General features: G+C 42.2%; 2 protein-coding genes across 2 annotated transcripts; one reads left to right on the top strand and one right to left on the bottom strand.

Moving 5' to 3' along the window:
- The first annotated feature begins 729 nt into the window (after positions 1 to 729).
- On the top strand, positions 730 to 3,437 carry LOC110904706 (ankyrin repeat-containing protein ITN1). Its single transcript, XM_022150551.2, has 4 exons — positions 730 to 872; positions 1,114 to 1,623; positions 1,704 to 2,113; positions 2,206 to 3,437. The coding sequence occupies exons 1-4, from the start codon at positions 746 to 748 to the stop codon at positions 3,040 to 3,042; spliced, it is 1,884 nt and encodes a 627-aa protein (XP_022006243.2). The 5' UTR covers positions 730 to 745; the 3' UTR covers positions 3,043 to 3,437.
- A 7,042-nt stretch (positions 3,438 to 10,479) lies between these two features.
- Positions 10,480 to 11,403, bottom strand: LOC110906203 (probable membrane-associated kinase regulator 4). The gene has a single exon (XM_022151426.2). The coding sequence runs from the start codon at positions 11,401 to 11,403 to the stop codon at positions 10,567 to 10,569; it is 837 nt and encodes a 278-aa protein (XP_022007118.1). The 3' UTR covers positions 10,480 to 10,566.
- Positions 11,404 to 23,003: the final 11,600 nt, after the last annotated feature.

The following is a 23,003-nucleotide window of genomic DNA, read 5'->3' as shown; positions in this document are numbered from 1 at the left end:
TGAACTATTCAGACATCTGCTCATGAAACAAACAGTCTGAACCATTAAGTGCTGAACCAGTCTGATGTCTGAACCATTAAGAGCTTCATTAAGAGGTAAACAAAAAGCCCCTAATTGTCTAAGTCCAAGATACGAGGATCGAGGTGGCGAAGAGGTAAGGACACGTATATAAAAAATAATGAAAGTCGGGACTACTTATGGTTTTATAGTTTATGTATTAAGTTGAACAACGATTTTCATGGTCTCTAAGATTGAAGTTTAAATTCCATCTGGGTAGGATAGAAAATAACAAATGACATGGTTGTATAACGTTATTACATATATTTGCCAAACATATATTTGCCAAACACTCAAATAGTTGATTATCTGATTATTGTGATATCAAGCAACATAATCAAATCCAAACACAATCTTTCAACATCACGTTTTGTTACAGTTAATTATCTGATTCTGATTATTCAAAACGCATAATCTATTTTCAAAACTCAACCCCAAACACACTCTATCTCCTAGTAGAGATGGATATGATCGGGTGGTTTCGCTAATGACATTAGATACTCTAGTGGTCCGTCAGTGATTCAAATTTGCCGTTAAAAAAATGTGTATATCGGTTTAAAAACCGAAAGTGTGAAAAGTGTAAGATATTGTTTCATTTTGTAAAACTAGTAAAAGTTGAAGGACTAGAACATGTTCAGCTAGTCAAGTGGTCCTCTGATCTTTCATCTTGCTTTCCACCTTCATTTGAATGTCCACTTCTGCTCTCTCTCTCTCTCTCTCACCAAACATTCCTGGCACACAGATTCCATCAAACCTTCACCATCCCAAATTATACTACCAGGGGGGGTTTCTTCAGTATCCAAACATGGATGAAGGTGCGTTTCTATTCACTTCAACTGTTTCTGCTTTATATTATTACTCTGCATATTCCTATTTCTCATTATTTGATTGACTTTTATATATCTATTTGTATGTGATCTTTGCAATATCAATTGGAATCGGTATCAACACAAAAGTTAGTTTCATAATGATCAGATTAATAATAATTAATCATGAAGACTAAATTGATATTGCCTTTAAATGTGAGATCTCTGATAGTAAGTTAACTTTCACTAGGAGACTTAGAAAAGGGGCTGATGACTCCAACAAAGCATAATCATAATCAAAACCCGAACCCGAACCCTCTCGGGGAGCCATCGCCGTCGCCCTCTCCGTCTTCCGCAACGGCTCCAGCGCTGGTGCTGTCGAATTCGGGGAAGCGGATGGATCAAGCTGGGAAGAAAAAGTATGTCAAACAAGTGACGGGTAGACATAACGATACGGAGCTCCATCTGGCGGCCCAACGAGGGGATCTGGCGGCCGTGAAGCAGATTCTTGATGACATTGATTCGCAGATGGTGGGGACGTTAAGCGGGGCTGATTTCGATGCGGAAGTTGCTGAGATTCGCGCGTCTGTGGTGAATGAGGTTAATGAGTTGGGTGAAACCGCGCTGTACACCGCTGCTGAAAAGGGGCATCTTGAGGTTGTCAAGGAGCTGTTGAAGTACTCGAATAAAGAAACGATCACTAGAAAAAGCCGGTTGGAGTTCGACACGTTGCATATAGCTGCTAGTCAAGGACATGATGGTAAAAATCTTCAGACTTTATTATATTATCACTTATGTTAATTGATCATAGCGTTGATGAAGTTATGCGAACACTTGCAGCCGTGGTGCAACTACTCCTCGATCATGATCCGTCACTATGCCAAACACGATCCCAAAGAAACGCGACGCCTCTAATAACTGCGGCTACAAGAGGACACACTGCTGTCGTTAAAGAGCTGCTATCAAAAGACAGCAGTTTGTTACATATTCCAAAATCCAATGGGAAAAATTCGTTGCATTTTGCAGCGAGATCTGGGCATGTTGAGATTGTGAAAGCTCTACTTGACAAAGATCCAACTCTCGCTAGAAGAACAGACAATAAAGGACAAACTGCGTTACATATGGCTGTAAAAGGTGTTAGCAGTGAGGCCGTAAAATTGCTGCTCGAAGCTGACCCAGCTATCGTTATGCTGCCGGACAAGTCCGGTTTTACCGCATTGCATGTTGCTACCAGAAAAAAACGCGCAGAGGTAAGATTTTATTCGGTTGTGATTATTTATTAGTTAATATCGCATATTGCACACTTTGTATATGTGACATGATTTTTTTATTGTTTTTGTAGATAGTAAACGAGCTGCTTAGCCTACCGGATACGAGTGCTAACGTCAATGCATTAACCAGAGATCACAAAACGGCTCTTGACATAGCCGAATCGCTACCCTTATCTGAAGACTCTTCAGCTATAATAACCTGTTTGACTCGATGTGGTGCGGTCCGGGCAAACGAACTGAACCAACCAAGAGACGAGTTAAGAAACACGGTGACTCAGATCAAAAACGATGTCCACACACAACTGTTACAAACTAAGAAAACAAACAAAAACGTTAGTGGAATTGCTAAAGAGCTCAGAAAGCTCCACCGCGAAGGCATTAATAACGCCACCAATTCAGTAACCGTGGTGGCGGTGCTTTTCGCAACGGTCGCATTTGCTGCTATTTTCACAGTCCCTGGCGGTGACGACGATCATGGGATGGCGGTGGTGGTGGACCGGGCTTCTTTCAAAATCTTTTTCATCTTTAATGCGATTGCGCTTTTCACTTCGTTAGCGGTGGTGGTGGTTCAGATTACGCTGGTTAGAGGTGAGACGAAAGCAGAAAGAAGGGTGGTTGAGGTGATTAACAAACTGATGTGGTTAGCTTCTGTGTGCACATCGGTTGCGTTCATGGCTTCTTCTTATATAGTGGTTGGTAGAAAGTACGAATGGGCTGCTATTTTGATAACGGTCGTGGGCGGTGTTATAATGGCAGGGGTTCTTGGAACCATGACTTACTATGTGTTTAAGTCGAAGAAAACACGGCTAAAGAGAAAGAAGGAGAAGATTGCAAAAAGCGGTTCAAACTCCTGGCATCACAACTCTGAGTTTTCCAACTCGGAAGTTGACCGAATCTATGCGATATGAGGTATTATTATTGTTATCGTTGTTTATAGGTAGGTTTAGTCAACAATAGTCAACAATTGACTCTGAAGTTATGGAGTCAGAATACCATATCTCCAGCTTTTGGTCACTGGCCATGAAGCTATAACCGGATACCCACAGAAGAACAAATTGACCCTTACATGATTTCAAAGAGTTGAGCCGTTGAGGACAGTTATTGATAAATTGTATTATGATTTGAGTTCGCTCCTAAATTTCAAAATTTTATTATAAGTCTTTATGGGCACATTTTGTTGCCCGTCTACCTGCCATTAGTCTGTAATCGTCTCTGTTTTGTTGAAAATATAAATATTGGATGATTAAGGGGTTAAAATTCCTCAACCCTCTTGAATTGAGTATCAAACTGGATGTAAACATCATCTTTTTTTCAAGGTGTTATAAATACATCTAGCTACATTGTAACATCACCCGAGCTCTCTCGTGTCATAAGTTAAAAGCGTTGCACCAAACCACTCACATGACTAGTCTTACGAAACAATCATAATATCTATTGATCTTGTGACTCTAAAGGCCTCAAATATGTTTGGGTCACTCTCAGTAAAAAAAAAAAAAAGGTGTAATACATAATGATCTCTGTGTGTGTGTTTAAATAAGGGTCATGGTATCTAGACACTCCCCAAAAATTAGTGTACATCCCTTAATATGAAGTGTATGGCCCAATACGCTTCTTATAAGGTTCAAAAGCAATAAATGCCACACCAATAGGAACCGTATAGGCCAATACGCTTCCCATTCGTACACTAAACCCCGACACTCTCTGTCATGCAGGCATTTCAGACATAGAAAAGTACTGAAAAGTGAAAAGGACTAAAAAGTGAGGCTAACATGAAGCGTATTGGACAATACGATTCTTTACAGTTACCAGGAAGTGTATTCAGCAATACGCTTCCTATAAAAGCTTTGGTTGGTGAACGAATTAAATCAATGGGAAGTGTATTGGGCAATACGTTTTCCATAGGATTTTGGTTGGTGGATGAATTAAATCAATAGGAAGCGTATTGGGCAATACACTTCCCATAGGGACCCAATTCGAGTTTCGAGTTTGATGATGGTTTGATTAGCTTGATTATTGATTAGTTGACTTTATCACATTGTTACTCCCTTCTATTCAAGGTTGCTTAACGTTTCGCATTGATAAACATTCGATTACTTGATTATATAACACTTACTCCACATAATACAACTAAATAAAACACAAATTATACTAATTACAGTCAAAGAAGTCAATCTTGACTTTGACTTTGACTTTAGAAAACATGGGGTGTTACAACGATGTACCACCTCGCTATGACATACACGCAGTTCATAACTTAAAAGATCTGAAAAGTGCCCCCAACAGGAAGTGTACAAGGCAATATGGTTCCGTTGTCAGTAAGTATATGAAGCGTATAGGGCAATACGTTTCCCATGTCAGTAAAGTAAGTAAAGTATAGGAAGCGTATAGAGCAATATGGTTCATCTTGGATGGGAGGCGAGGTTTTACCGATTATTCCACTGTCATTCCTTCGGGCGGGTAGAGGTCGGGTTTTCGCGTATTTGGGAGAGCCAAGAGGCTGGTGGCGGTTGAGTAGTCGACCTTGGCCACAACGCTCGGTGTCACGGTAGTTGACACTCGTTCCTTTCCGTTAAAAAAAAGATGATAAGAGCCATATGCTGCTTTTGAAAAAAAAAAAAAAAAACTATAGGAAGCGTATAGGGCTATACGGTTCCTCTGGTCCCATAATCATTGCATGAAAAGTGTCTGAAAAGTTGTACTTCAAGTACACGTATAGGAAGCGTATAGATCAATACGCTTTGACCCAGAGGAACCGTATAATCAATACACTTCCTGTAGGGTTAGAGATGTGCAAATAAAAAGAGGAGATGTGTGGATACCGAAAGCCTTAAATAACTCTCTGCCTTAAATAGCAAACAAAAGTACTATGTTGTAAGGACTAAGGTTTAAAGTTGCTGGTTAAATGTAAAAGTTAAACCTTATTTTATTATGATTAAGCAAAAGAAGTGATGGTGGATGACATGTTGACTCAGTTTAAGATTTTGGGTCACCTAATAATAAATTAATAACATCAAAGCATTTTGTCTACCATATTTCTGCATTAAAGTGAGTTTATTTTATACTAGAACTATTTATTAATCTGATATTTAAGGTGTCTTTCGGATGCTATGAAGAGGCCCGTAACCAGACTTATTTTATACTAGAAGTCTAGAACTATATTTATTTTGTTTGCCTAACATGCATTGAACTTGGCAAAAGTCGGTCTAGACCGACCAAATCAACAGTTCGAACCAGGATCGGCCCATGACCAGACTGAGAATACTAAGCCCGACGGGAGTAGCCAAAACAATGAAACATAATGAATGGGCATTTGGGTATAAGATTAAAAAAAGTTTGCTACTATGGGATTCGGTGACCCCACTCAATTACCGAATTACAAACTGATGTTTTAGGGCTTTTGATCAGAACGAGGATACGAGTCGATTGATGTAAAACTTACATCGAAATTCCAAACAACACGTGTAATTCCAATCAACGGAGTTAAGTTTTTTTTTCTAATTACCAATTTTAATTTCATTAGTTTAAAGATTTCAATCAACACGTGTAATATACAAGATTATTACCTAGTAGATTCAATACAACATTATAAAGATACAAATTATTTAAGTGTGATTAACAATCAACTAAGTTACTAAAATTTAATAGATTCAATATAAAATTAATAAAGATACAAATTATTTAAGTGTGATTCGAATGTAATGTAAAAGAAAAAGAAAACAAAAAGTCAAAGAGTCACAATGAAGTCAAAGTGTGCACGCTTACGCATGACACATGACAAGAGGTTGTTGGATTTTCCGGACACGTTTTCCCTCGACTTTTAATTCATAACCAGTGAGATTCTCTCATGCTTCGCGGTGAGAATCAGTCGTTCTTAATATGTTCATCACAATACTGGCATTTGCTATAGTATTATTTCAAAGAGAAAACATTACGTCAGTTGAAAACAATTAAAACGAATATTATCTTGTTCAGTTGATATCGGTTATGTGCGTTTGCATTTTTTATTTATTTTATTTAAACATTGCAATTTTTTTAAAACGGACGTAGTATCGCTGTCGTACCAAACTAAATTAAAATCAATTAAACAACATTTGTATCAATCGATACCAAGTTTTAATTTTATTGTTAATATTTTGATAAACTGACACCTTATCATTACGATATCGTACCGAACTGAAACGAATAATATAGGTACCGGTACGCATTCATTTTTATAGTTTTTTGTTTGATAACGGATACTTTGATCGTATCTTAAAAGTAATATTAGAAAAAAATGACTAAAATCAATTAAAGAAATAAAACAATAAAATAATGAAAACTTAAGAATAAAACAATATTGATAAAAAAATATTGAAGCACTATTCATCGTGAGTTTCTATTCATATAGATAATTGAAAATACCCTTGAAATAGAAGGCTTATCTTTGCAACATTGATTTTGATTACTATTTCTTGCTAATTTTTACATTAATGTAATCAAAGAAATTTGGTTAGCTCATAAAAGTTATAATTTCGTGACTAAGAGTAATACAAATTTAACTAAGAGTAAATTACAAGTTTTGTTCTTTATGTTTACATCAAATTGCAGGCGCTGTCCTTTTTTTCCAAAAGTTACAGACGGTGTCATTAACCTTTCAAAATCTTGCACGTTATGTCCTTTAGGCCAAACCCAGTTATAATTTTTGATTAAATCTGGTCATGTGCCTTGCACATAAGGGCATATTTGTCTATTAATTCCCAGGGGCTATTTTGTAAAGAACTTTTATTCAGGGACTATTTTCTACAAAACTTAAAAATAAAAAAATATAACTCTCTCTCTCTATGTATCTGGAATTCACAACAATCATCAAATTCAACCATCAAAACATAAAATTCATAAAATGATAACATACAATTCAAACGAAAACTTGAAAACAATTCAATTCAACTCAAATCATCCATCACCACATGTATTAGCAGAAAATCCGGAGATTAATAAATGGAAATTAGGAGGCAGGAGAGAAGGATTAATAATAAGTTTGACAGATCGAATGATGCGAGGGGAAAAAGAACCTGTAAAGAGTTGTTAATGGCGATTATTCAGATCATCTCGATTCATTATTCTGATCATCTTGATTCAACTCTAACAAATAAACCCTAATTAATCACCTTCCACAACCACCGCCGTCCCTAACCCACCACCCAGCACCGCCCCGCAATCGACACCATCGGATTTTCTTTACTCCATTTCTCTGTACCACCATCACAACCTCTGTACCCACCATCGAATCATCCGGTAACGTGATATTAAGGAATCCAGCAACATCCGAACCATAATTTCCAGAACAATTACAAGAGCAATTTCCGTTACAGTTTTGAGAGGTCGCCGGAGAAGACAGAGCAATTAATCACCTTCCACAACCACCGCCGTCCCTAACCCACCATCCAATACCACCATCGAATCGTCCGGTAACGTGATATTAAGGAATCCAGCAACATTCAAACCGTAATTTCCAGAACAATTACAGGAGCAATTTCCTTTACAGTTTTGAGAGGTCGCCGGAGAATACGGAGGAGCAGAGCGGTGGAATTGGATCGGAGAGTGGTGGATCGTCCGCCATTGTTGTCGCTAGGGTTAGGGTTTAGGTTAAGCAGGTCTCCTTAGGTTTCAGTAGAGAGAGACAGAGAGATGGAGACAAACATATTAATATTTCTTTGATTTTTCAATTTATTACCAACTAGTCCTTAAACATAGTTATTTTACACAATAGTCCTTGAATAGATGAAATGACAACAATGTCCTCATGTACAAGGCACATGACCAGATTTAACCAAAAAATCTAACTGGGTTTGGCCTAAAGGATATAACGTACAAGATTTTAAAAGGTTAAGGACACCGCCTGTAAACTTTTTGAAAAAATGACAGTGCCTGCAATTTAGTGTAAATATAAAGGACAAAGCTTGTAATTTACTCTTTAACTAATTATGCCTCTTGAAAGTTTATATTTTACTAATTATTCCATATATAGATAAGCAACTTTTACGTGTATAATGACGTATACCTTGTGTTTGGGAAGTTTTCAAAAAAAAAAAAAAAAAGTAGGTTTGCCACATTTAACCCAAACATTTCATATTTTACATTTTAACCCCCTTTCATTTTTTTTTACTTTTACCCCAAAGTTTTCCATCATTTATAATTTAACACAACACTTTATTATTTACAACTTTCGTACCCCATACTTTTTATCTTTCGCAAGTTTTTCGTTTTACGTTTCCTTCTAAATTTTGCGAGTTAACATGCCGTAGCGTGCATGTGAGGTTCAACGTTTTTGTTATATTTTTTTCATATTTGACAAACCTTGTGTTTGGAGAGTATTTAAAAAAAAAACTAGGTTTTTCACATTTAACCCAAACATTTCATATTTTACATTTGAGTTAATTATTGTTTTCGTCCCTGAGGTTTGTCAAAAATAACGGTTTCAATCCATTAGTTTAAAAATTGTGATTTCAGTCCATTAGTTTCATTTTCGTAACCATTTCAGTCCACTTTTCAAACGGCGTTTGTTTTATGTAGTTAATGGAAGCACGTGCTTGTCACGTGATGGGCAATTTGGCCATTTCCATTCCAATTCTCACAAACCCAGTTGTATTAAACACCACCTACCCCTTATTCATCCAAACCCTGACCCCCAATTCATCTCTAAATTGCCCATCACGTGACAAGCACGTACTTCCATTAACTGCATAAAACAAACGTCGTTTGAAAAGTGGACTGAAATGGTTACGAAAATGAAACTAATGGACTGAAATCGCAATTTTTAAACTAATGGACTGAAACCGTTATTTTTGACAAACCTCAGGGACGAAAACAGTAATTAACTCTTTACATTTTAACCGTTTTCATTTTTTTTACTTTTACCCCAAAGTTTTCCATCTTTTATAATTTAACACAACACTTTTTTATTTACAACTTTCGTACCCCATACTTTTTATCTTTGGCAAGTTTTTTCGTTTTACGTGTCCTTCTAAATTTTGCGAGTTAACATGTCGTAGCGTGCATGTACCTTGTGTTTGGGGAGTGTTTAAAAAAACTAGGTTTTTCACATTTAACCCAAACATTTCATATTTTACATTTTAACCCCTTTTCATATTTTTTTACTTTTACCCCAAAGTTTTCCATCTTTTATAATTTAACACAACATTTTATTATTTACAACTTTCGTACCCCATACTTTTTATGTTTCGCAAGTTTTTCGTTTTACGTTTCCTTCTAAATTTTACGAGTTAACATGTCGTAGCGTGCATGTGAGGTTCAACGTTTTTGCTATATTTTTTAATATTTGACGACACGACACGTCGCAACGCGTCCATTTTTCCCCTTTTGAAAAGTTCGCCGCAATGGACGGGTCGTAGATCGACTAAGTTATTATTTTCTGCGTTTTACGTTTCTGGTTAATTTCTTCGCATTAAGATACTGTAACGGGTGTGCGTGGTTCAACGATTTTAGTCTGCTTTTCGTTCAGTGAAATTTTTAGCATTTTATCTATTTTATTTTTACGATGTTGAGAGTCGATGTGGTTGTGGCATTGGTGCTATTTGGCACGGTTTTACGAACGTTTTTAACCTATTAAATTTTGTACTAATTTTTTGTTTCAGTTTACCCTTATACTTTCTTTACTTAAAAACTATTTTTTACGTGCATATTTTGTGTACGGATATGTGTAAATATGATTTCTTCTACATTCCGACATAAACTTTTTTTATAGGCGAGTCAAGTCAAATATAATACGTTTTCGTTTAAAGAAACCATTTTTACGTGCATATTTCTATGTACGTTTTCGTATAAATTTAAGTTGATCTACGTTTCGATGTAAACTTCTTTGGGAAATGATTTAGGTCAAATATAATATGTTTTCGTGTTTATTTTATGTATCTTTCGTAAAGTTTGTTTCGAACCGAGTGGAGTCAAATTATGGTTTCTTTTTCTCCCCTTTTTTTCGAAAGCTCTAATTAATCCCTTTCGATTACATGTGCATATTTTCCTTCATACCCGTTACGTTTTCTTTGTATAAGTTGGGTCACATATAATACGTTATGATTGTTCGATATGAATTCCATTTCCTTTACGTTTGATCCAATCACAATGCTTATACAGGTTACACTGAGTTCAACTGGATACGTCGAAATGTGTGTTTTCATATGGTTAATGCATCATATAACGTTTGAACTAATCCATTCAATTTTTACGATGTACCTGCGGCAGGTCTTAACCCTAGTTATTTATAATTTTGCATGTAATTAAACAACCTTTTAAGTCTAAAGTCTGTAATCCCATAATATGATGCATTTTCTGAACCATTGCACACGAAACAAAATATTAAAGGTCCATCAATCAAAGATTGTTGGTTTGTACATCCTTGTGTTTCTTAACCATATATCACATACAGTTCTTGATTAAACAGCTAAAGAAGAAAAACCCATGTCATTTATGGTCTTATGTATTGTATGCATCTGTTGCTGTGACCTTTTGCAGTGAGCAATCGCACTATTTATCTCGCTTTCGATCTCGGAACTCATGTTGATGCTTCTATGGTGAACCTGCAACTCACTAGAGCTGTTGGAATGACTCGAATTTGTAAAGGGTGAAGGCCCAGATGAAGTGTTTGTATAGCAAAATCTCTTGGACGTCGTCATTGCACCAGAAACATTAAGTTTTTCCTTTTTCTTTCCACTAGTTCTTGGGAATTTGCTTCTAGAACCATCTGAGCCGCCCGATTTACCGAAGAAAGACTTGAGTTTCGACCACCCCAGAGATGATTGCTTAGTTAGGTTAAGCTTTTTGGTCCAAGATTTTTTAGGGTTTTCAGCTGTATTATCAAGAAAGTAATCATCTGGATTGAGTTCTCTACTAACTTGACAAGAACCTGAAGGCGAAATATTGCAGGACCGAAACGGGGTATTTGAGTTGGGGGTAGCGTAGGGACTCGTGGCTAATGGGGTACCGAAGAATTCATCGAAAGTGTCGTTGTTTTGGTCTTGGAGGATCTTTTCAACCATTTGTAAGCGCGGTGGGAAATGAAGGGGAAGGAGGTTTCCTTTGTAGAAGAGCTCATCAGCTGGAGAAGTTGTGATCAACTCTCTGTCTGATGAGCTCGAAAACATTTGAAACTCAAATTCACTTGAGTTCAAGTGACGAAAAGGATTTGAATACGCGCTTACTTCCATGTCTATGTATTCTTCTTCTTCAATATCGTCGTAGCAAATGGAACCTAAAAATGAATTGACATCCATTGTGAGAAACTAAGGGTAGGGGATTTATGAGGGTGCTTTAGGAAGAATTTAATTAGAGATGCCAAATTGTGGTAATGCTCTTATAGAGAACCTTAATATACACGTTAAAAGTATGTATAGTATTAAAATATGTTAATTTCTTTTAATGATTATAAGTATGACTGAAGAACATTATACTAACACGAATGGCATATAAGCAAAAGATGTTTTCTTGTGAACTTGATGCGTCCTTTGGTGTTCCTTTTGAGAGGCAATATTAGGGCTTATTATATTAATCAAGTACTTAAAATTATATATTAGTGGACCCAAAAATGTTAAATTTTATGTGATATGTGAATATGTGATTAGATTCTAATTATATCTATAGCTATAATATTGGCGGCAACACGCTTAACGATAGCGACAAACAAAAAAAAAGAAATTATGTGACGGCAAGAGACGTCAACAGATGTAAGATCATAGCAGCGACGACAAGAGACACAATAGCAGAGCTGACATGATCTACCACTACGATGATAATATAAATAAACAAAACTTAATATATATATATATATATGTGTGTGTATTTGTGTGTACAATGTGTCCCCGAGTCCAATGACAGGGATTGAGAAGAAGAAAAAAAAGTGGTAAGTGAAGGAAGAGGGCTAACAACAAACCAAGATTTGGTGGCGTGAAGAAAAACAAAACGGAGAGAAAAGAAGGTAAGACCATAAGGCTATACCATATATAATATGAAAACCCGGTAAAATATTGTATATTATTAAGTATTTATTGAGTACTATGAGAATAGAGGAAACATAATCAAATCATATATATTTTACCTATGGTAATTATATAACAATATCATGTTCTCTGTAATAAATATTGATTTGTATGAGAAGTGGAATGTTATGAATGAGATCGAAGCCATTGTTGTCTGAAGAAACACTGATCTAATTAGGGAGTTAATTTAGATTGGTTTATGTTCCTTTCATAATGGTTAATCTTCTTGTGGATATTTGAGCTCCGACTTGATAATCGATCCTGCAAAACAGAACACCGTTACTCGTTAAGAGGTGAATGTGGGGGTTTCCCTCTTAACCAGGCTCCGGCGTGAGAATAAGCGACTGCTTTGGGAGTAATTAAGTGCTAAGAGTGAGAGTAGAGGGAATAGAATGTTTAACCTGTGGAATGAGGTCTCTATTTATAGCCGGAGAGGTGTAAGGGGTTATAGGCTGATGGGCCTTGGGCCGGAAGTGGACAACAAAACGGATATGCTCTTTGTCTCACTGGCGTCGACCGCTTAGTGGCTTCTAGACGTTCCTCGGTGCTGGCGCACCTTGATTGGAGCCACGTGTCACTGCTGTCGGCCTTGTTGTCCTTCTGTCATCAGCAGACAAGTGGAGATCGTGGGACAGTTGTCTCCGTCCTCTGATTGGTGCCACGTAGGCGTCCTTGTGTACTTCTCGTCAGACGATCGTGGCGCACGATTGACCAGAGCCTGCTGGACGCTCATTGGCTCCTTTTACTGCCACTTGTACCTTGTGTACCACTGTAGGTAGTCGTGCGCTTCCTTACTGTGTGGTTCTTGTTGGACAGCAAACTAACCCGCGCGGGGTTAGTATGCTCATTTGTTCCAACGTTTCATGCTAAGTGCTGATATCTGAGCCTCTTGAGTGCCGTGCCTCGCGCGGGGTAGAATAGAACGTGGAGTGTGGCGCGCGAGGACCTTATTAATAAGTTTACTGAAATAAGGAGTATGGTCTCACGCGCAACCTGAGGAGGTTTGCGCGGCTTTTTGGGACCATACCCCTTCAAGTCCCCCCAGTCCAGTGCTGCACCATGCGCAACGCAAGTGGTTGGAGCTCTGGACTTAATGAAAACAAGAGTAAGGAGAAAATGTGCTTTTGATCTTGGTTAGTGTGGCGCGTGTGGAAATTGTTGTTTCCAATTGCGCAGCTACCAAGGCAGGTTTTGAGGGATTTATTGTTTGTCCGATCAGGCGCGCAAGGTTATTGAAGGTGGCGTTTAGCTTGCGCGGCTCATGTAGCTTTTGCCTAAAGTTACTTATAATTTTTATGGCGGGAAAACTTCGAAATTTGAACTCTGACAAGTTGGTGGGATAAGTCGTTGAGTGCGACGTTTGAGTTGACCTCTGGCACGGGTGTCATCATGCCGTCTGCGGCGGTTGCACTTCGTGTCAGGAGAGTGAGGCCCACGCGCGCGTGGTAACCGTCACCCCTGGTTTTCCGCTTGACGTGGCAGCCTCTCGTTGGTTAGCCTAGCGGCGAAGGCGGCACGGTTACCCATCGCATTAAATGCGATGGGTATATAATCGAAGAGAGGTGAGAGGTTCTCACTTCTCTTCGTTGCTTTGTTACTTTCTCTCAAACATCTTCTTCGAATCTTCAAACTTGTTCTTCACATCTTCAAGATTTCTTCAAATCTTCAAAGTTTTTTCCAGAATTTTTTCCGATATGAGTGAAGAACATCAAGAAGTTGCTGTCACTGAGGAAGGACCAGTTCCTGTCCTCAGATGGGACCTAGGGCTTTTCGAACAAATCGTTTGGAGCTTCCGATTCCCACCAGAGTGGGATGCCCGGTATCCGGCTCAGGGCCAGACCGCGGCTGATGCACCACCTGGATACATTACCCTATATGAAGATTTCTTTCTTCAAGGTAACTTCAGATTGCCGGCTACAAACTTCATGGGCCACATTCTTCATCATTACAACTTTCATCTATCGCAGATGAGCCCACCCGGGATGGTGAGGGTTCGTCACTTCGAGTTCTTGTGCCATTCTCATAGCATTGAGCCATCTGTGGATAAGTTTCGGGCTTTCTACCAGTTGCAGAGGACGATGGGTTTCTTCTCCTTTGCAAGCCGTGGTGCGGCGAAGAAGATTCTGCTAAACCCCCCGAAGAGTTTCCATGACTGGAAACCTAAGTTCTTCTTCATCCGTGAAGAGGTTTTGCCGATTGCCATGCCCTTTAGGGATTGGACTGAATCAATACCGAAGGAAGACCTTCCAATTCCGAAAAATGCCCGGTGGTATCAGCAGTTGACCCCAACCCCAAATCGGGTGTTTGGGGAAAATGTTTTAGTAGCGGCTAAGATGAGTGACCAGTGGTCACCCAACAGCAGGGAGGTTCCGGTGTTGAAGATCGGCGATCAAGGTCAGTTATCACCCTTTTTTCTCTTTTTCAAGTACTTTGCTGTAATTGTTACTTACTTATATTCACGTTTAGAGGCGCAACTGTATCAAGCTGCCTTCTCCACATTTGGTGGTTCCATGGGCGTGCGCCCCTTGCGCGATGATGAAGAAAGCTGGTATGATCAGATTAAGGGCAACTTCATGTTTCCGGTTGAAGGTGCCTCTGCTTCGCCGCCAACCGCTACTGAAGGTGCGCAATATCCTAAACCTCGTCCTTTGCGCTCTGTGACTTCTGCTGGGAAAGAGATTCTCTATCTTTACAGCGAGGAGTCAGTAGGGTCTTCCAACGGCGAGCTAAGTTCGTGGTCTAAAATCTTTGCAGGTGTGTTGCGCGACCTGGGGATTGACCCAGAGGAGAAGAAGAAGAAACCTTTGAAGAAGAAAAAGAAGGCTGATGTTGAAGTGACCAGCAAGGGGACTGGCACCAGTCGCGCAACTACTGCTGCTGTCAAAGGTACTCTTCGCCTTCGACAACGTGACTTAGATGATTATGTGATAATCAGTGACTCATTTGAAGGCTTGTCGCATACAGCTAAGGCCAAAACTGGTGCAGGCGGCTCAAAAAGCTCTGGGAGCGCGGGTTCTCGTAACCCTGATGCTGGCGCGACCCCTGAAGATGATGAGGCGGAAGAAGAAGATGCTGCTGCCCAACTGATTGGCAGGAAGAGAGGTAGGAGCGAAACCACGGCTGGTGTGGCTTCCGCGCCTACTGCTGTTGTGCTTCCCGTGGTTGGGAAAACGAGCAACTTGCGCTCGTTGTATAAATTTTCTCCGGGTATGTTCTTTGCTTCTCTTCTTAATAATTTTCTCTTTGCTTAAATGTACTTGCATTATTTTTGCAGAGATCAAGAAGAAGACCCCTGAGAAGGGTGTCACGTTCAGTGAGGCTGCGTCAAAGAGGCCGAAGATTACCATCAAGTCCTCTGATATTGCTGCTCAAGACGCCGCGAAGGCTGCTGAGGCGCAGCGAAAGGAGGAGGAGAATCAGAGGAGAGAAGAAGAAAAGAAGAAGAAGATTGAGGAGGAGAAGAGGAGGAAGGATGAAGAAGAGAGAAAGAGGAAGGATGAGGAGAGAAAAAGGAAGGCGGAGGAGGAGAGGGTGGCCGAAGCGGCGAAGAAGAGGGCCCTGGAGAAGGAGTTAGAAAAGAAGAAAGCTATGGATCAGCCTGTTAATGTTCAAGGGCCTGAGGTCACAAAACCTACCCACTCCGCGCAAGTCATTACTTCTAAGGGGTCAGGTCGTTTCACCTCTAGCGGCGCGAGCTCTGGTGGAGCTGGGGGTTATAACCCAAATGTGATTGGGGCGAAGGACATCGTTGGTGATATCTATTATAAAACTTATAATGAAGAAGAACGCGGTGATGCTCCTCATCAAGCCCCCTGGAACTTAAAACAGAAAGATACCTTCCATGAGTTCGGCCCTTGCCGCGAGTGGTTCTTGAACTCGTTTACTCCTGCAGAGGTCAATCGGCAAAGGGCGAAGCCCCATGAATTGTTATATCGCACCTTTATACTTGGAGAGGCCAACGCTCGTGCTGCCAATCACCAGATAGTTCGCGAATGGCGAACAATGGTTAGAGAGCGCGCCGATTGGGAGGGTTATCGTGAGCGCACGTTAAAACGCATTGCTGAGTTTGAAAAGTCCAAGGCTGCTTTTGGTGAGGAGAGAGCCAAATTTGAGGCCGATAAGAAGGCCGAAGAATGGGGCCGCGAGGGCCTGCAAAAGAAACTCCACAATGTTGAGGAGCAACTGGCCAAGGAGAAGGCCGAGTTCAAACGTATCTGTGCCCTTGACAACGAGCGCGCCTACGCGGCTCGACAGAAGATTGTTGATCTTGAGGCTAAAGTTGCTGATTTGACATCGAAGTTAGAGGAGGCGCATGGAGAGAAAACTGCCAAGCAGCAGATGGAGGTTAGTTTATTTGTTTTCATTTATTCTTGCTATGTTGTTAACAAACTGGCCTAAGTTGTTTTGTCGATTTCCAGGTTGAGTTATCTGAGGCCAAGGTGCAGCTGTCCAGTAAGGACAGAGATCTCCACGCCAAGGACGCTGAGATTGCGGAGCTCAAACGTCGCTTGAACGAGCAAATCGACGGATGTGAGTCGTTGGAGATTGACCTGGAGGCCGAGAAGGTTAAGGCTGCTACAGCTGAGGAGGCGCGTGCTGTTAGCACTGCCGCGCTTAACGTGGCTCAGACCAACTACTCCGAGGCCCAAGGCATCGTTGATACGCTTGTCTCGGAGGCTGAATGGATGCGCACTCGTGGAGTAGTGCTGGTAAGTTTGTACTTCTGTCTTTTATGTTTCCATCTTGCTAAGGGTTGTCCTTAATGCTTTTCTTTTGTTGAAGGTTGCCAACTCCATCTTAAATGCTGCCGAGCTAGATCGCGCCGTTGCTGCTCTCACGGATGCGGCGCGTGCGGTGGGTCATCGAGGAGGTTACTTGGAATGTGCCAGTCACGTTGAGCAGATGTTAGGGCAAGAATTTGATGTAAGTCATTGCTCGGTGACTGAACATGCTGATGCGGCGCTTGCACATGCTGAAAACTCGTATGACAACCTTACCTTGCCTATCATGGATCTGGTTGTGGAATCTTTGAAGAAAGACGACTGGTGCCAGCGTCTTAAAGCAGTCCTCGATCCACCAGTTACCGTCGAATTATCCGATGAAGAACCAGCTGGTGATGACGGTGGAGATGGTGATGATGATGGCAACGATGACGATGGTGAGGATGACGGAGATGATGATGGTGATCGACGCGATGAATAGAATAGGTTGTTGAATAGGTTGTTGATAGGCGTTTGTGCCTTGTAATTGTCTTTTGCAACTTGACTGTAAATGCTGCGCTGTTGCGCAAGTTTATTATATGAATCGCTTTCGTTTTTTCCGTTGCAATTATTGCATTGCTGTCAAAACTTAGGTTAAATTAGCTCGAATAAATGGAAGTGTTTTTTAAGTAAAAGGTGGCTGCCCGGTCTCGCGCTTAGTTCGCGGAGGACCTTGGAGGCGGCTCTTGTTTAACAAACTCTGAAATGCTGGAGTGTTTTCGCGCTAATCAAAAGTTTAGCATGCATTTGTAACGAAAAAAGGTAATAGAGAACATGTCGTATGCTTTCATTAAATCAGAAATTGGCGCTTAGGCCTTCATACATTGATTGCTAATGGTGTATAGCCGACGTAGGAAAGTAAAGAGGGGGCGCAAGGCCGAAGTTGATTACATATAACATTTGCGCAGTTGTTGCGCGTTCCATGTTCGCGGTAAGATGTGGCCATCTAAGGTACGTAGCTTGTAGGCCCCTTGCCCAGGACCTCGTGGATCAGATATGGGCCTTCCCATTTAGGTGTCAACTTTCCTGGATGTTCCGCATTTGACGCTTCATTGTCGCGGAAGACGTATTCCCCTGGGGTGAAGGTACAGATGCGGACCCTTGTTGTAGTACCTTTCTAGCTGGGTCTTGTACTTGGCCTCTTTGATTCGCGCGATTTCGCGCCTTTCTTCTAACAAGTCCAAGTCAAGGCGTCTTTCCGCTTCATTGTCAATTGTGTTGACCGCTGTCATGCGTGGTGAGGGTAGGCCAATCTCCGCCGGGATAACCGCCTCTGAGCCATAAACCAAGCTAAAAGGGGTCTCGCCGGTACTCGTTTTAGGCATGGTTCGATGAGCCCATAGGATGCTAGGGAGCTCATCAACCCATCCTCGTCGCCTTGTCCCCAATCTGGCCTTTATTCCCTCGACAATGCATTTGTTCACGCTTTCCACTTGTCCGTTGCCTTGGGGGTGCGCAACAGATGTGAAAGTGTGTTCAATTTTCATCTCCTTCATCCACTTCTTGATATCTTCCGATGCAAAGTTGGTGCCATTGTCTGTTACAATCTTGAGCGGGAGGCCAAATCTGCATATGATGTGCTCCCAGATGAACTTGCGCACAATCATAGCTGTGGTGGATGCAAGGGCTTTGGCCTCCACCCACTTTGTGAAGTAATCGACAGCCACTATGATGAATTTTACGGCGCCGGGAGCATCCGGGAAAGGTCCCACCATGTCAATTCCCCACTGCTGAAAGGGCCATGCAGTGGATACAGGGATAAGATCGTTCTTGGGGCGCAGTGTTTTTGGAGAATGCCTCTGACAAGAGTCACATTTGCGGATCTCCTTCAGTGCGTCGACATGCATACCAGGCCAGTAGTAACCGGCGCTCATGATCTTCGCGACAACCATCCGTGGTCCGGAGTGAATGACGCAGATCCCCTCATGGATCTCCCTTATCAGGTAGTTCGCATCCTGGGGTCCACACAGCGCAGTAGTGGCCCCAGGAAGGACTTTCGGTACAAAATACCGCCGTTCATTTCATATTGTAGGGCTTTGTTTTGGATCTTCCTCGCTTCCGCTTTGTTTTCAGGGAGTACCCCTTCTTGCAAGTACTGGATTATCGGGGTCATCCATGAAGGTTGGCCCGTTTCGATCACGTTCACTTGTCGCAGCAGCACCGATGGATTCTTGAGTACCTCTATCCTTACATCTTTGGCAAGATGTTGAAAGGAGGTCGAGGCAAGCTTGCTCAAGGCATCAGCTGGCTTGTTTTCGAAGCGATTGATGTGTATAACCTTGTGAGATTTGAATTGTTGGAGCAATTCTTTCGCTTGTTCCAGATACAAAGCCATGACTTCTCCCTTCGCGTCGTATATGCCATTTACTTGACTGGCTATCAGGAGTGAGTCAACATGTGCGCGCAAGCTTTTGGCTCCCATTTTGATGGCGAGGCGTAAGCCTGCCAGAAATGCTTCGTACTCAGCCTCGTTGTTGGTGTTTTTGAAATCCAACTTAATGGCGTAAGTAAACTCGTGATTCTCTGGGCTCACTAGGCGCAATCCTGCTCCCGCGCCATCTTCATTTGATGCCCTGTCGGTGTAAAGCATCCAAGTTTCATCTGTTGCATCTTTCTCGGGAGTCTCTATCAGCTCGCACTCCTTGATTTTATCGGCCGGCACTTCTGTGATGAAGTCGGCTAGGACCTGACCCTTAATGGCTGGTCGTGGCCTGTACAAGATGTTATGGCCTCCCAGTTCAATGGCCCATTTTGCCAACCTGCCTGATGTCTCAGGCTTCTGTAGTATAGTGCCGATGTGGAAGTTTGTAAGCACAGTTATCACATGGCCTGTGAAGTATCGGCGCAACCTTCGGGAGGCGTGTAATAGCGCAAGAACCAGCTTTTCCATTGTGGAATATCTTGTTTCTGGGTCAGTGAGTACCCTGCTGACATAGTAGATCGGGGTTTGTACTCCGTTTCTGTCGACCAATAATACTGACCCTACTGTCTTATCCGAGGAGGACAAGTACAGTACGAGGGGCTCTTTTTCAAATGGTGCAGTCAGGGTAGGGAGTTCGATCAGACACGCTTTCATCTGTTGAAAAGCTGTTTCGGCCTCCGGGGTCCATTTGAACTCTTGTTTCTTCACACAATTGCGCAACGTGCTAATGAAGGGATACGACTTTGCGGCGTGATTGGAGAGAAAACGATTAAGCGCGGCCAGTCGGCCGGCCAGTCGTTGCATTTCTTTGATGTTTCGCGGTGAGGGCATTCGTTCTATAGCTTGTACTTTCTCTGGATTCACCTTGAAACCGCCGGTCGTGACAATGAAGCCTAAAAACTTCCCTTCTTCCATGCCAAAAGAGCACTTGGCTGGATTTAGCTTCATATTTACGCTGCGCAATGAGTTGAACGTTTTTTCGATGTCTTTCAACATTTGGTCCTCCTCGGGACTTTTAACCACTAGATCATCGATGTAAACCTCAATATGCTTTCCGATGTCACCTGCAAAGGTCTTGTCCATCAAGCGTTGATATGTCGCGCCTGCATTCTTCAGGCCGAAAGGCATCTTTGTGTAGCATAAGATTCCAAGATCAGTCCTGAACGCTGTCTTGTCTTCATCCTCTAGCTTCATCTGAACTTGATGGTATCCTTTGTAGCAATCCAAAAAGCACTTCCATCGGTATGGCGCGAGAGAATCTATTTTTTTATCGATCTCAGGCAAGGAATAGCAATCCTTTGGGCACGCCTTGTTGAGATCGGTGTAATCTACGCACATGCGCCATCCGCCGTTTGACTTTTCGACCATCACTGGGTTCGCAACCCAACTCTGGTATCTTACCTCTCGCAAGATCCCGGCTTTGAGCAGCTCACATACTTGCTCGTTCATTGCTTTCATCTTGTCTGCTCCTAGGCTGCGCCTTCTTTGGACCTTTGGCTCGACAGAGGGGTACGTGTTTAAGCAATGCTCGGTGATGTTGCGCGGGACACCGGTCATGTCTGCCGGGGTCCAGGCAAATATATCCATGTTTCGAAACAGCAGTTGCTTTAGACGTGTTCTGATGTCTGACGAAATGGCGTGGCCAATTGTCACAGTCTGCTCTGGGTATTTTCGGTTTAAAACCCATTTCTCTGGCTCGGACGTTGAGACTTTCGCCGCCTTTGTTGGGCGCAGCTCTTCAGTTGACATTACTTCTTTCTTGGCATATATGATTGCTACTCCTGTCTTGGTTGGGAAACCTATCGCAGAATGGGGCGTTGAAGTCACCATGTTTAGCTCGCCTTGTGTTTCCCTCCCAATAAGCACATCATGCCTCGATTTCACTGGCATTACCATGAAGTTCACATTTGTTGTTCTTGAGTGTTTCCCGTCAGAAAACGTGACAGGGAAACTGATCTGGCCGAGTGGAAAAACCATCTCGTTGCAAAATCCAGACAAAGGATAATCGACCGGCTCGAGTCTCGCTTTATCCTCCTCATCCAACTGATTGAAACACTGTTCGTAAATGATGTCGGCAGTACTTCCCGGGTCTATGAATATGTAGTCAGTTTCATAATGCCCGATTATACCGGTAATGACGACGGGACGTGTGGCGCGAGGTCCGCCGCGCACTACCGGAAATATAACCTGCTGCTCTTGCCAAGAAGGTTCATAGGGGCGTTTGCCTTTCTCTTTCGCGCTATACCTGGGTCCGTTGACCATGTGAGTCTCTAGTCGTCGGACCTTTTTGTGGTTCCCTTCGTCGTGGCGCTGGAGTTGACGGGTTTCCTTGCGTACATTCTTCACTAAATGGCTTAGCTTACCGCTTTTGAGCGCTCTCTCGATTTCTTGGCGCAAGCTATAACAGTCGTCGGTAGGTGCCCTGAATCTTTGTGAAAATCGCAGTACAAGTTGGAGTCTTGCCCTTTCTTGTTTGTCATTGGCCTGGGAGCCTTGAAATCGTGATTCTCCGTCATCAATACCTCCTTTGGCGTTTTTGTGAGCGGAGTCCAGTGTTTGTCACGATTGTCGTCTCTGACCGCCTTCTTGTAACCAATTCGGTCAATCGTTTCTCGCGCATCTTCTCTGTAGCGCGGCCTGTCGTCGCGGCCTCTTGGTCTTTCAGACTTCCAGTCATTACTCTTGTATTTGTTACGCTTGTTGTTGTTGTCGCGCGTACTTCCTCTTGAGAATCGATCTTCAGGGTAGTAGCCCTTCCCCCAGCAAGGGACTCCTCAGTTTGCGCGACGATTTTTGCGGCTTCCATTAGTTTATCCCACTCCTTTGGCATTCCATCTTTGCCTGTGATGGTTCTAATGAGACTATCGCAGCGTATGGCCTTTTTGAAGTGACAGCGCATGAGTTGCTCACTGACGCCGCCTATTTCCAGACATTCTTTGTTAAAACGCGTGATGAAGTCCTCCAGACCTTCACCATCTCTTCGCCAAATATCTTCTACTTCGGCCGTGTCGCGTTGGTAGCGACGTTGTTGGCTAAAGTAGCTCAAGAATTGCGTCTTGAAATCTGTCCACGATTTAATCTTCCCAGGCGGAAGGCTGTCAAACCAGGCGCGAGCCGCCCCGGTAAGAGTTTGAATGAACAGGTGGCACCACATGGGCATGTTCCAACCTCCCATGCAGCCCACACTCGTGAATGTTCTGACGTGATCGTCTGGATCAGTCAATCCATTGAATTTCCCGACAGTTGGGGGTAGCTTCTCTCGTGAAAGCGGCGCGAGTGCAATTTTCGGGATAAACTTGGAGTGCTCCGCAGCTTCCGCTGGTCGGTATGCCAGGCGGAAATCTCTTTCAGCTTCTTCTGTGTAGCCAATGTGTTGTCTTGGCTTGTAGTACTCATGGTTTTTTGGTAAACGATTAAAGACTGATGATTCCTCGTCACCTTCCCATGTGGGATCATACGGGTCCGTTTCTTCCCATTCGTTGTTCATGTTGCGCGGCGTGAGCCGGCTGTGAACAGGGCCTCGTTGAAGGTTCGACGGATAGTCGTAGTAACTATCCGTTTCCCCTCTTGTATCGCGCGTGTCTTGTACGCTTAAACGTCTTGTAGGGGGAGGCCTGTTGATTCTGCCTTGTAGATTGGCTGGCGGGGGCATTTGG

Source organism: Helianthus annuus, chromosome 14 (assembly GCF_002127325.2).
Source record: "Helianthus annuus cultivar XRQ/B chromosome 14, HanXRQr2.0-SUNRISE, whole genome shotgun sequence".
In the NCBI taxonomy this organism is placed as follows: domain Eukaryota; kingdom Viridiplantae; phylum Streptophyta; class Magnoliopsida; order Asterales; family Asteraceae; genus Helianthus; species Helianthus annuus.
This window is presented reverse-complemented; position numbering and strand designations above follow the sequence as displayed.